The 14,449-nt window shown below is 34.4% G+C and overlaps 1 protein-coding gene across 5 annotated transcripts in view; it reads left to right on the forward strand.

The window, feature by feature from the left end:
- The first annotated feature begins 9,017 nt into the window (after positions 1 to 9,017).
- Positions 9,018 to 14,449, forward strand: part of LOC127865996 (2-oxoglutarate dehydrogenase-like, mitochondrial) — a 62,641-nt gene continuing 57,209 nt past the window's right edge. For 4 of the 5 annotated variants that reach the window (XM_052406169.1, XM_052406167.1, XM_052406170.1 and 1 more), the window contains exons 1-3: positions 9,018 to 9,159; positions 9,305 to 9,820; positions 12,510 to 12,719. In XM_052406169.1, coding sequence (XP_052262129.1) covers positions 9,599 to 9,820; positions 12,510 to 12,719 — 432 coding nt within the window. In that variant the 5' untranslated portion in view covers positions 9,018 to 9,159; positions 9,305 to 9,598. Of the gene's footprint in view, positions 9,160 to 9,304; positions 9,821 to 12,509; positions 12,720 to 14,449 lie in introns of those variants that run through there. The other variant, XM_052406171.1, reaches the window with a different exon arrangement.

The raw sequence follows: 14,449 nt of genomic DNA on the forward strand, positions 1-14,449 counted from the left end.
AACTAGACCATACAGTACAGACTATTTAGCTTACTAGAAACGGGAGGCGGAAAACGACAACGGGCGAGGCATGGTATCATTGTGTCACACCGGTCTTTACTGACCTGTGTGAATGCGCGCTAAGCATTGTGGGAAACGGACTTTTTTCCATCATGGCGTTGGTAAACATAATAAACACGGAAGTGAAAAATGGTAATTAATTATTATCAAAAACAGGCCCCATCAAACCGGGCCAGCTGTAATATATAGTTGGATGCAGTTTGTGCTTCAAAAGGAGCCACTTTTCATGTCAGTCTATTGTTTGTAAGAATCACTAAACACGTAACTCAGACTAACTAAACATGTTGCAAGACTGTATCTTCGAAATAGTAAATAAATCTAAATCATAAATAAATATTTATAATTAAATACCTGCTGAAATTTGAGAACGTAAACGATTTAAAATAAACGCTGTGAACATTACAAGAAATCTTACATGTAGGCCTAATGTGTGAGAGGATTAGTCAGGGATAAAATAAAATGGAGTTCGAAGGATCTAACATTTTGAGGAAGACGTCATGGTATCTTGGACATTTGGCACTTTCATATATTTATTTAGTAGATACTGAAAATGCTGAATGTGCTAATAGCAACATCAAAGACAAGCAGGTGAGATTTTTACAGCTTTATTTTTCTTGACATAATATTGTATGTTTTCCATTTAAAGGGGCCTTTTCACAGATTTTGGCATTTTTTAACTTATTCATTAAATGCTTTATATCGATAAATGTAAACATTGGATCGTAAAAGCTCCAGTAAAAAATCAAGAATAAAATTAAAAAAAGGAAAAGAACATTGCCCGGACCAGGTTTCGAACTAGTGACCCCTGGAGTCCTGCCAGAGTCCTGAAGTAAAAACGCTTTAGCCTACTGAGCTATTCCGCCGAGTACATATACATGAAGTATTTTATACGTTATATAAGCAATCTTCGTAGTTTCACAAAATTTAACGACAAAAACAGAACTCTCCAAATTATTCAATCGTTTCGCGTTGCAACGCTTTATAATTTTTAGGTTTTAAAATCTTCAAAAGATGCATATAATGGCTATATTAAACCATGGTAAATGTTCAGTATTACTGTTTCCTCACAAATATCATAACTAAAACGAAAATTTGCGAATCTGAAACAACTTTTTTCAATTTTGTCAATTTACCAAAGCGTGAAAAGATCCCTTTAATGTATATGCCAGTGTTTTTTTTAACCATTTTGGGAATGGTTTCCTGTCATTTCCCCCCCCCCAAGACCCCCCCCCCCAAGACGTTTCCTTCCCAAGACGTTTCCCCCCAAAGACGTTTCCTCCCCAGACGTTTCCCCCCCATTTTAGTTTTAGTGCAGATGTTCCCCCCCCCCAATAAATTTATAATTGTTCGGTTGAAGTATAATCTTTGTTTATTATCAAAATTATTATTTTGTTTATGAAGTCTTTAATTAACTTTTAATATCTATGAAGCAGCTTGTATGGTTTTTTGGTTTTAGAATTGTTTTTTGGAGGGTTTAACTGTGTAATGATTGCATGTAAATCATTAGTAAGTGCATGTTGGTGTACTAGTGGAATACATGGAATATCCTCAAAATCTTACTGAGTATCTTATACATGTTGCTCAACACAAATGCAACCAAGAATAATGTGTAATCAAGACTCGTTTTGAATACACAATTAACACCTTATTTCAGTTTGAGTGAACCTGGGCAGGGTTGTGCAAATGTAGTGTTTGTTGTTTTTTATCCAATTGCATATGGTCAATTGATGACTTGAAAAATGGTAAAATCCAATTTAAATTAATTTCGAAACTGTTTTCCTTGTAACAGTTAAATATGATAAATAAATATTTACTTTGTAACTGTCAACATTTTTTTCATGCATTCATATGTTTATTATCAAATAATTGGACGTCACTGATATTTTATTTTTTACTAATAACTCACTTAGACTAATTTAAACAGAATTGAACTTTCCTTGCACATTATTTCATTATTAATAATATAATTTATTAACAAATGTAATAAAAACTTATTGATATAAGAAACACAAAACACAATTACCCGTTTTTATTAAATGAATTTGTGGAATTTAAGGAAAAATTAATAACTTTATGAATTAAAAAAAGGTAAATTCAAAGCAATTTATTAATAATAATTAAAACAGTGATAAACTATATAAAAATGTTTTTGTATGATAATGTGCTACTCTCATCTTATGAATGACTATCCCCCTTCAAAGATGTCACCTAATATCATCAATGCTGATTAATGGGCCTGTATATTGCACCATAAGTACCCCTTTATACAATAGCTGTTATCTTGTTATATACACTTGCTAATCCTATTAATGCTTGTATATTGCACCATAAGTGCCTGATATATTGTTCAATGGTAGGTGTGTGTTGTTACTTAATATTAGTGAAAACATAACTTTCCTATTATTTGCCTGCTTTTTGAAAATATTTTCATCGTTGAGTTTCCTTTAATTTTTAAAGAATATTTTTGAGAGGTAACACCTGAGTACTACAAATCAATGTAAAATGTTCACACTAGCTGTATTGGGACATTATAATTGAAATGTTACATAACAATTTTATTTACTTGTCTCAAAATAAATATCCCAATATGATATTTATTTATTAAAAATAATTTGTGTTTCAGTTAAAACTTGGATATAGTTATTATTCTTCATTAAAAATCACAACTATTCCACTTTAAATGACCATCAAAGAACATCAAAGCTGTGTTTTTACTCAATTTTTCAAGGATCTCAATAAATGAAAGAAAAAATTCAGGTACTTATAAAAACAATTCTAATTAGATCTATTTAATTGGTAAAATTTGTTTGAGGCTTCCCTAAAAACAACAATAATAAATCATTTCACTGATCTATTGATATATCTATTTGATAGGCAGAATGACAAACAGAACTAGTGTGGTTTCTAGGGTCATAAATCTGGCCCCTAAGCCTTAATTGGTAATAATATGCATGCAGTGTTATGTCTCTGAAAGTGACAATGAAGCAAATCTGCCCTTAGGCTATTTCATTTCACTCACACAAAAGGAGATAACTTGCTATTAATTTAATAGTTACTTCTAACTTGTCTCCTTTCTGTATTAAGAGGGTTTTCATATTTTAAAGTTCAATTGGTCTTCAAATGAATAAGCAATCAAAGTTCTTGATTTTGCCAACAAATAATGTTTACCAATTGTGGGTCTACTCTACTTTCTTTTAATAATTATTTCTAATTATGTTTTTTTTTAAATTTTTATATCAATGGAAAATAAAATATTTTTTCACTATTTTGTTTAAAAAGTACTTAAAGAAATCCAGGCAAGAATACATGACAAGTAAGGGTTGTGTCAAGAAGGTGCCATTTAAGACCCTATTATCAGTTTTGGATGCCCTAACCTGTATAGGCGAGAAGACTGTGAGAAGATTGGGGACAGTGGGGCATGAGGAACAACTAATACACAGTAATTGACAGGTTCGTGTTGAATCAAGCACATGATTCATTAGAATTGAAAAAAAAATCAATCAACCAGAAAAATCCAGTTGACCAACTTTGACTTATTTGCATGAACAGGTATAAAATAGTGGGTATTAATAGCTTAAGACATTATTGGCAACATGTCTGTTTAATTTATATTATCAATATTGTTAATTAAGCATGGAATATTAATCAAAATTGGGGGTAAAGTTTAATCGACCAGTATTGACCAGTAATGACAAATTTGGGAGTATTGACAGGTAAAAACCGCCGGTTAAAACCGGGGGCGGTCGATTGGTGCCAACCCTGGGTGTACTAAAGGAATACTAGAGGAATACATGGGATATTCTCAAAATGTTACACATGTTGTTTTTAATATAATTAAATAGGATCAATTGATGAATTAATTCAGTTTGTGTAAACTTGGGCTGGGTTGTGGAACTATAGTTATTTGTTGTTATACAATTAAATAGGGTACTATGTAACTGTCAAAAAAACATATGCATTCACACGCATATAAACCAATTATTGGATGTCACTGATATTTTCAATTTTACTAGTAGCTAATTAAGACTAATTAAAACAGAATTGGACTTTCCTTGCAAAGTATTTCATTATTAATAATATAATACTATAATTAGCTAATGTAATCAAAACATATTGATATTTTAATAATTTAACTCAATGATATTAATAATATTTAAATTTTCCCCAAAAAACTAGGGCAGGAAGATAGGAAGGATTTTTTTTGGAAAATCAACAGTGTTGTCAGTGTAAAATATTTGTAAAGCTTCTTCTGAGTTTGAACTTCAGTTTTACATTTTATGACCTGCAACATATTCTATGCTACTTTATTTCACTATGGTAAGTCATCAAAGTGTTATTTATTTTTCAGCTAATCTCATATAATGAATTACTACCCCCATTTAAAAATGACACCTAATCTAAATTCATGAATACAATAGTTAAAATTGTTTTATTGTAACATGCTATTCCACTAAAAATGACCATCATAGAACATCAATGCTGTGCTTTTACTAAATTTTTCAATGATTTCAATTATTTAAAGAAAGAAATCTATCAGGCACTTATAAAAAAATATATAATAAGGGTGTCAAAATTTAACAAACTGAACAAGTCAATTTGAACTTCTCTTGCAATGCAAATATGAAATATCAAATTGTTCCCATACTAGTCGGCAATATAGCTATGACATTGTGTCTTTTCAAAACAAAATATGCATCAGACACACCTTCTGAAACTTTATAAGCGGTTTTGAAAACGCTATTTCATTGCAAACTTTCGTCAATAAAGGATACATGTTGTTATACAACCGAAAGTGAAAGTTCTGTTTAAAAAAAATGAATAAAGAGCGAAATTGTTGAAAACTAACGAAAATTATAATTGATACTAACATAAGACCGTAAGACTGAACAAAATAATACTTAACTTTATAATCTGGTGTGTGTGTTTTTCGTTTTTATCGAGTGCACCGGGATTGTCTCCCATATGGCCATCGCCCCCAGAAAGACGTGTTAGTTGGTTACGGGGGATAGTGCAAGATACAGGAGACACCCCGTTCCAGGGGTGACCCTGGGTCTTTTAGTGCCCGGTGTATAGCACCTAGTACACTGCACCTCGGTTTAACGTCTCATGCGAAAGACGAGTTAGTAGGTTAGGTGCAGCGGGGGATCGAACCAGCGATCTCTGGATTGTGAAGCCAGTGTGTTACCACTAGACCACGGATCCGCTACAAAAAAAACTTTATAATCATAACATGAAAGTTTACTTATAAAGCAAATTCTTCATTCATCCGCGGACTTCTTTGTGTCGTAGTCATAAATGCCTCCAAATGGAGGTGCGTGATGCGTCTAAGTATAGAGGTGACAATAACGTAGTGACGTCACCATCTATGTATAGAATGGGCATGGTATGGTATTGCGCAAGGGGGGGGGGGTTCGGGTTTAGGTTAGGGTTAGTGTTAGGGGTCGGGTTAGGGTTTGGGTTAGCCTAAACCCAACCCTAACCCGACCCCTAACCCTAACCCGTACCCTCACCCTTTTTGGGGGTTATCAACCCTGACCATGCCTCGCCCGTTGTAGTTTTCCGCCTCCCACTAGAAACGGCCCAAAACATGTTAGACTCGGAAGTGTGTGTTTTGTTGTAGGTTATTTACAGGTCGTTCCCGCGTCTTCACGACTACATTTGGTGCCGACCTGCCTCTGTGATGACTCGGAAGTTGTTTAAGTTAAAGCGGAAAATCAATTGTTTACATTATACAGTTCTAACGCTCATTACTTGCGACTATTCAAACTCTTTGCCAACAACGGCAACACACAAATTTCACGTCTACATTGTCTTATATTCCAGTAAAGTACCAGTGCATTAACATACATGGATAAAAAATACAAAGTGATAACGGTTGCAGACTCCCGCAAAATTAGAACAGCCCGGACAGTACGTGCGCAACACGGGATTGTGACGAATTGTAAAGGCCTGTACGGATGTCAACTATATTCTACCAAATGATGTACTATATGAGTTCTCGCTATTATTTCATTAAACATATCTTCGGTGCAATAAAACTTTAAACCAACAACGCTATAATTCATTTTGAAATAGTATGTTTACAGTATTCTGTAACTCAAATCTCACGTGGGCTTATTAATAATCATACAATACAAGCCTGAATAAAGGGCACGACGATGTTTCGCTTTTTGAGGAAGGAAACCAGGGCTTCATCGACGGAAACATAACCGTCGGCTTTTATTCCTTACCACAAAGCTATAAAATATAATCATTCTAAAGGCTGACTCAACGCCAAAATCGGCAATGACAACCTATAATAAAAGGAGATCGTAGGGAAGTAGGGGCTAGGCGAGATGAACGACAACGGTGAGAGATCCGCCGACTTGTGCGCCAAAAATAACCAGGTCATCGGATGAAGTGTTTTCCACCACATAAGGAAACGCTATTCAACTTGGGTGTTACAAGACCTGTCAACGGAGAACCAGATCAACCACATGTGCATCGCAAGGAATTTGTGTCACTCTCTTCAGGATGTACGTGTCAAGCGATGAGCAGACGTGGCTTCGGACCATCGTCATCTTGTCGCCCGATTGAAACTGAAGCAGAAGAAGAGTTTGACTAGGGACACATCCAATGTTTAAACACCACTACCCTGAAAGACAACTTGAAGAAAGAAGAGTGCAAGGTCACTCTCTCCAACAAGTTTTATGTCTTAGAGGAGCTGCTGGAAGAAGAGACGATACACAGGAGTGGCAAAAAGGTAAATTAGCAATGACCTTAGCATGTCAGGAAGTACAGGGCTCCAATTCGTACAACCACAAGAAGTGGATATCAGCAGAGACGCATCAGAAAATTAATGAAAGAAAAGAAAGCAAGTGCCAACAACAAGAGACGAACACGAGCCGCAGAAGTGAAAGCACAAGAAGATTGCAAAGAGGCAAAGGTAACGTCAAGCGAAATATAAGAGCAGACAAGCGCAACAACCTAGAGACGCTGGCAATAGATGCTGAAGAGGCAGCACATCAGAACAGAACAAAAGACATGTACTCCATCACCAAGAGATTAAAAGGAACGTTCTACAAGCCAGAAAATGACCAAAACAGACAAACATGGCGGAGTGATAGAAAATGACGAATGGCAGAGTAAGAGGTGGATTAAGCATTTACAGGAGGTAATAAACAAGCATGCTCCTAAAAACCAACCGGCGGTACCGCCAGCTACAGGCGCTATGCCAATGAGGTGCTGCACTTTCCCCAAGGGACAGATCAGCATCGCCATCAAGATATTGAAGAAATGATAATCTGCAATAACTGAAAGCCTGTCGGCAGAAGTGCTTATGGCTCAATTCGTGAAAAGTGTGAAGCTATTCTTTCCGCTCTTCAGCAAAATATGGGAAGAAAATGAAATTTTAACAGAGGGATACCTCATGAAGCTCTCAATAAAAGGCGACCTCAGTTCCTGTTGCAACTACAAAGGAATCACGCTGTTTTCCATCCCAGGAAATCGCATCCTGCTAACTCGAATGAAAGACGCAGTAGACCCGCATCTTCGGGACCAATAAGCCGGCTTTTTAAAAAGGAGATCATGCACGGATTTAATCGCAACACTATGCATCATGCTTAAACATCCATGGAGTCGATTTCGCCCCTATATGTCAAATTACTTGACTAGGAGAAGGTGTTCTTCTAGGTTGACCGAGACTCCCTCTGTAGACCATTAATACACAACGGATTGACAGAAAATTATATCACCATCAAGATTAGGCTCTTTAATAACATCATGAAGCCTAAACACACATATGGATCAGAGACCTGGAGAACCAGTGTCACCCTCATAAAGAAAATCCAGGTCTTCATCAACACCTGCTTAAGAAAAATCCTCAAGACCCACTAACCAGACGAGATTCCCAACGAATAATTGTGGAGACAACCAAATTAGCATCTCCTGGAAGAAAACAATCATCATTGGCGATGGATAGGCCTGCATCAAAAACAACAAAAAAAAGCTCTCAAATGAATCCCACAATGGAAAAGGGACAGGCGCCTAGAAACACATGGCACCGTGACCTGGGTGTTCAGATGCTAGACGATGGGCAAGAAATTTTGGGCATCTGGAGAGACCCACCCGGATCCAAGACGCTTGCTGATCGGGACCATAGGCGAAGCTGAGACTATGATGACATAGATATAACGATCAACAAATAACCTGTTTATAATGCTTTCTTTAGTTTAATAAGATTAAGATTTATTCCGGTTACCGGTTAAATTTCTTAAAAGTCCAAATGAAAAGAAACCTATATTTGGAAAGATCGAACAGAAAACTAAACAAAACTATTGAAATAGTGAAATTAATTATTATTATTTTGCAAACTGCTAATATGATATATGAAAATAATATTGCAAAATAAGATTTAAATATGTTATTTTTGGAAGAAATCATTTTTACGTGAGTCTGGGTCTGTTAATATTGTAATATTGGAAGGTGTCTCTGCAGGTAGAGATTCAAGCAAACGCAATTAATTACTTGGCGTGGCTACGTCGGCTATGTTCAAGGGCAAATAACTTGATGAGGAAAGTTTGGATCACTGGGTATGAAAAAAGTGGTCCTTATATCCAAACTTATTTTCATTACAAGTGACAGACCCACAGACTTTGTGTAGTTTTACCATCCGTTTAGGTGTAACGTTATTAACTTCAATTACAAGTAAAACACTTCCAGTTGATGGGAAATGATTTCCAGTATGTCACTCAATTTTGCAAAGTCACTGTTATGTTCAACATAATTGAACATGCTATATATAGTTTACAGTCAGAAATTCATATCAAATAATTATACATCATGGATGGACGTGTAACAACAACAGGAATATGAAAGAATATAAACGATTTTTGCTCGGAACTAATCAAGTCTTTGCGCGAACGATTACCCAAAATACGGATAATTTATGTGTCCATTCGTTTTATTTTGTTTCCCATTTGTTCCTGGACCGGTTCGACCGGTATACTTTTTTGGGAATGCCCCGCTAGCCTTGATAAGCCAATCATCTGTGATCTTTCAACGTAAAGTGACGTCATATATCAACAACCGCATTGGTATTAAAAAGTGTTGAAACAAACGGTAAAATGACGATCTTGTTCATTTTTGATTTGATTCGCAGCCTTTGGTCTGTTAAATGTACACGTTATGCTGTATACATGTTTGTTATACCGTTATATGTTCTGATTTCCGTATCAGTAAATGATTTTATCTTGTGTCTTTTCAGTCGACCCTGCTACACATGAATGTCAAGGTGGGAATTTCCACAGGTGGCACTTTAAAGAAAATTCATTACGTGTTTGGATACCAACATTTTGACATACTGAAGTATTAAGTTGCAAGTACTTTCTTCAAGTGGAACCATAATTGGATATTTAAATCGTCAAGTGTACTTGTGTTTGATTTGGGGTACATCAAGGTCACTTGTCAGAATCCAAACAGCCACCTGCGAGGCTGGCTTTTAAATCTTTTTGGCGTTTGTTTCACAACATACGACACTTTCACGTGAGAACGTTTTAATATGTTTCGTTTAAAGACGTTGTGGACTGCTGGCAGTAGGCCACAGCTGTGGGAGGGGTACAAGCTGACAGCATGTCGTGCCTGTTCGTCACAAGCTGGTACCAATAAAGGCAGGAATTATGCAACTGCTGCAGCTGCAGAGCCCTTCCTCAGTGGCAGCTCGTCCATCTACGTAGAGGAGATGTACAAGTCTTGGGAGCAGGATCCAAAAAGTGTTCACAAAGTATAAATGGCTTTTTTCAGTTTAAGTGAAGTTTAACCAACTTCGACATTACTCGTATTCGAGGCTTGAAGTTTATTACAAGAAGTGTGCCAAATTCTCTTTTAATATTTAGTTCAGCAGTCATGCTAGTAGGGAATTGTGAAATTGAGATGAAAAAAGTGTTAAAAATAAATCTATAGAATACTTCTGTAAGATCAGTATATAGCCATATTGAATTAAAAGCACATTTTTCTGTGCTTGGCTTACATTTTCATGTTTGATAGAATGGTTTCTTTGTTTGCCCTAACACTTCTGCAGACATGTGAATCACTTAAACTGTATCTTAACATCTTTATCTATAGAATTAATTTTCACTCACAATGATTATTCATCGTAACAAATTGTTTGACACCAAGGCCGCTCTTTAAAAAGATTCAGAAGTACACGCGCCATCATGTTTTTTTTTCACTTTTTAGGAAGATCGCCCATGGCTTTGGAATTGGGAATTTTATCGGCATTTTCATGAAATTGGGAAAATAAATTCATTAGCCTTTTTTTCCACAAGAAAAGTCCACTGATTACTTAGGGAAATACTAAATTTGATATTACTTTTTATAATCATTCAAATGAAAAGAACAAAATCATATAATACTTTGTTAGATGTAATTGAATTAAAATTGAGATAAAGTGCGCATAAGACACTTCTTTCTAACAAAAAACAAAAAAAAAATGGGAAAAAAGTATACTTTTTGGGATTGGGAACATAGCCGAATTTCAGCCATAAAATCGGGCAAAAAAAGCCCTGGACATTGTGAGGGAAGTCAAAGGTTATCATGTGCAATATTTTCTAATACCTTGCAAATTTCAGATTTTTGTGACATTGGTTTTCAAAAGCAGCTTTTTGATAGAAACACATTATACCTAATAAAAATTGCGGCAGAAGAAATATCATCTGTCCTAGAGGTTTTAATAGAAGTGTTATCTACACAAATTGAATAAGCAAATTTTCCTGCGTTTTTAGCTCACCTGAGCACAACGTGCTCATGGTGAGCTTTTGTGATCACTTTTTGTCTGTCATGCGGCGTTGTCGTGCGGCGTCAACATTTGCCTTGTTAAGTCTCTTGTTTATCATCTACAGTTTGTCAACCAGTTCCGGATAATCAGCAGTTCTGATTAATTTGTATTTAATTTTCCATATAAATGCCCCAATAAAAACAAAATGATAAGTGTCTAAGGTATACCAGTACACTAGGTAAAGGAATAAATTAACAAAGTTTTAGCAAGAAAGCTTTTGTATTATGCTTACAGGGGGGGGTAAATGCAGCAAAAGGTTATCCGGAACTGATTGAATTAGTTATGTTTTGAAATGTGCATATAGATAAAGAAGGCTTTATAATTTTCAAATGAACTTTTTTCTGATTGAAAACAAATGCCATGACAATGTTTTGAAATACTAATTCTGTAAGTTGAATAATTTTTAATAATTTTCTGAAGGGTGAACTTTAATTGGCTATTTTTGACAAAAAACTGCATTATGCTGTCTGGCCTAACCTGTTATCATACAAAATAATCTTCTTACATTGACACTAAATCCCGAAAGAAATTATTGTGGTCAAAAGAATTAATGCTTTTCGGCGGGTGATTCTAAACTGGTTGACTGACTGTATTGTTAAGAAGGAATAATTAAGCTCAAATGCGAAATTACCAGTTTTATACCAATTCAGGCCTTTTCCGCCCTATGCCACGGGTCCGAATTTTGGCCCCATTCCCAATGCAAATCTGGTTGATTTTTCCCAATTGAAAAAAAATTCCCAATTAAAATTTTTTTTTTAAACCTTTAAATATTTAAGTTTACCTAATCCAGTGTAAAAAATAGAAAAATATTGCATACTTAAATTAAATTATCTGTTGCCTTGAATTTGTTTTAAAAACAGTAAAATATGTTAATATTGATTATTTAAGACTTTCCTTATTTTCCCTAAAATCCGGCGTTTTGTGCCATTTTTTTTTCTTATCAAAAAAGGCCAGGCCCTTTCCCAAAAATCAGATTTTAAAAAACCTGCACTTATCAAACATGTTTATAATATTTAGTAAATATTTTATATGTTATCAAAATAGTCGTTATTAAACAGTCAACGGCTTCTTTGAAATATAAGAAATTCTATTTACATGCGATTATTTTTCCCAATTGAGCCAGTTTTACGATTAATTTGTTTCCCAAAATGGGTTTTTTCAAGACAGGAAATTTCCAAAAATCCAGTTTGGCGTTTCCAAAATGGAGGGGAAAAGGCCTGCAATTAGTATTCTGATTATAATGTCATAAAAATAGCTAAACATAAATCAATTAACACTTAAGATCGGTATGAAAATATTTACTATCTAATGCCTTGTTCACTTTGATGGGAAAAATAATTTTTTACTGAATAAAACAATTGTAATATGTTAAGTGTTAATTTATGTGTAACTGTTTAACCTATGATTTGACAACAAAAAGAATAGTGCTGTATATAAACATTCCAAAAAGAATTTTCCCTTCAGTTAAAGAAAGACTGGGATAGAATTGATGCTTCTAATATTATAGAGATATGCCTAAGTAACCTTAATTAATAATGTTTCCTAAATGCATTTGGTTTAACAGTTAACTAATAATGTAAATGCAAGACACTCATTATGGGCTTGTTTTGATTTTTGCTACTGCTGATTGTTATAGTCCTGGGATGTGTACTTTCGGCAAGTGACCATGGGCGCAGCGCCTGGCACTGCACACGTGAGGCCGCCATCCCTGACTCCGTCATCATCAACGGCAGGGATAACCTTGGTGCCCAAGCAGACCAGCACACAACTGACCTCAAAGGAGCCGGTCACTGACAAGTTGATAGAGGATCATCTGTCTGTGCAGACCATCATCAGATCTTACCAGGTAAGGTTTTCATCAAAGTTAATAAATAATTCTATGTAATTTTTCTATTCCAATCATTGGAACTTATAAGAAAAAAAATAATTGTAATCTTAATTTGATTTCTGTGTTTTTAGATTGTACATGTTTCTTTTGGTACAACAAGCTAAACTTATTAAGAACAGGTAGCAGCGCTGTTCTGCCTCATGGTGCTTTTTGACAGTTTCTTGCTTTGCAAACAGTACAATACATGGTTTTTATATTAGAAGAAGTACTGGTGATTTTCATAGTATTCATCATCTAACTTTATGTCCAATCTTGTTCAATAAGTAAAGTTATTTATTTTAAGGACTTAATTGTTTAAAACAAAAACAGCTATTTATTGATATTAAATTATTTAACATGTATCTTGTTATTCAAGTATTTTTATGATTTTTTATGATTATTTAGTATTTAATATATAAACTACAGTTGAATATGATTTACTACGATGATTGTTGCTTTGAAAAATGTAAGATTTGTAACATGCTTTTACAAATGATTTACATGTTTATCTTACCTGACATTTTGGGGTGTTTTTTTTTCTTGTTTCCTTAACAAAATGTTCTCTTGCACTCATCTTTGCATTTTTATCCTGCATTAATTTTGATATTTGGAAATTATCAAAATTTAGTTTTAACTTGTGTGTGGAAAGGACAGTGTTGTCCAGGATAATTTCTGGAAATCACACCCCTTGATGCTGGTGTACTGTTTGTGGTTTGATTATTATGCATTAATTTTTAATTATAGTATATTCATCATTTTGAAGGAAAAATTCCTGTGTTATTATTTGTTGGTGATAATTAAAACATTTTTGTACAACTTAAGTTTATTAAGGAAGATGTTTTAGAGGTCATGTCCATGTAAAAATTAAATACTGAGCTTGCAGACCAAATGATCGTGACAACATACATATCAGAATGCTCTTCTTTGAAAGTCATGAGCGCCAAACATATTTTAACACTGGTTTAAAAAGTTCTGATAATACAATATAAAATATATTGCACATTCCTGATTTCAACAGCATGAAGTGGCAGCAGACGGGAACATACTTGCTGCGATGAAGAATATGTCTGTTTTTAATATTTTTATATGATTTGGGACGATACTTAATAGTAATACACATGTGTTTAGCCCAGTTTTCCTAGATCGCAGCTCATACACAAATGCCCTATTGCAGAATTTAGTTAGACATTAAAGCCAAGGTCAAGTAGATATTCATCATTAATGTAATGTAAATAATTACTGTACATTGACTTTTTAGAGGGACCCGATAACAAACACGCGTTTGAAGAATGACAAACAAATATGAATATTACAAATATTATTATTTTTGATGCCATCATAATTAAAAATAGATAAATCATAACGTGTTTAAATGCTTTTTATCTGTAATTTTCCAATAACCTGTATAACTTACAAACAATAAATGTATCAAAGTTTTGCAGTCTGAATTGCCTAGAGAAAAAGATTTAGATTTTTCTCCCAAAGATCTTAGTGTTCCAAATCTTGCAAGCGGAAAACATTTTTTTTTATGTATAACATATATTTTGGAGTATTACAAGTATTTTTGTTTTATTTTTTAGTATAAGAAAAACCCTTTTAATGCCATTTGTGGGTTTTTTAAAGAACATTTTGTAAAAAAAGTCCTTTTATTCATGGTATCTTATTAATTATACTATGTGAACTGTTATTTGGCCATGTTATCCTAGGAA

The sequence above is a fragment of the Dreissena polymorpha genome, chromosome 2 (assembly GCF_020536995.1).
Source record: "Dreissena polymorpha isolate Duluth1 chromosome 2, UMN_Dpol_1.0, whole genome shotgun sequence".
In the NCBI taxonomy this organism is placed as follows: domain Eukaryota; kingdom Metazoa; phylum Mollusca; class Bivalvia; order Myida; family Dreissenidae; genus Dreissena; species Dreissena polymorpha.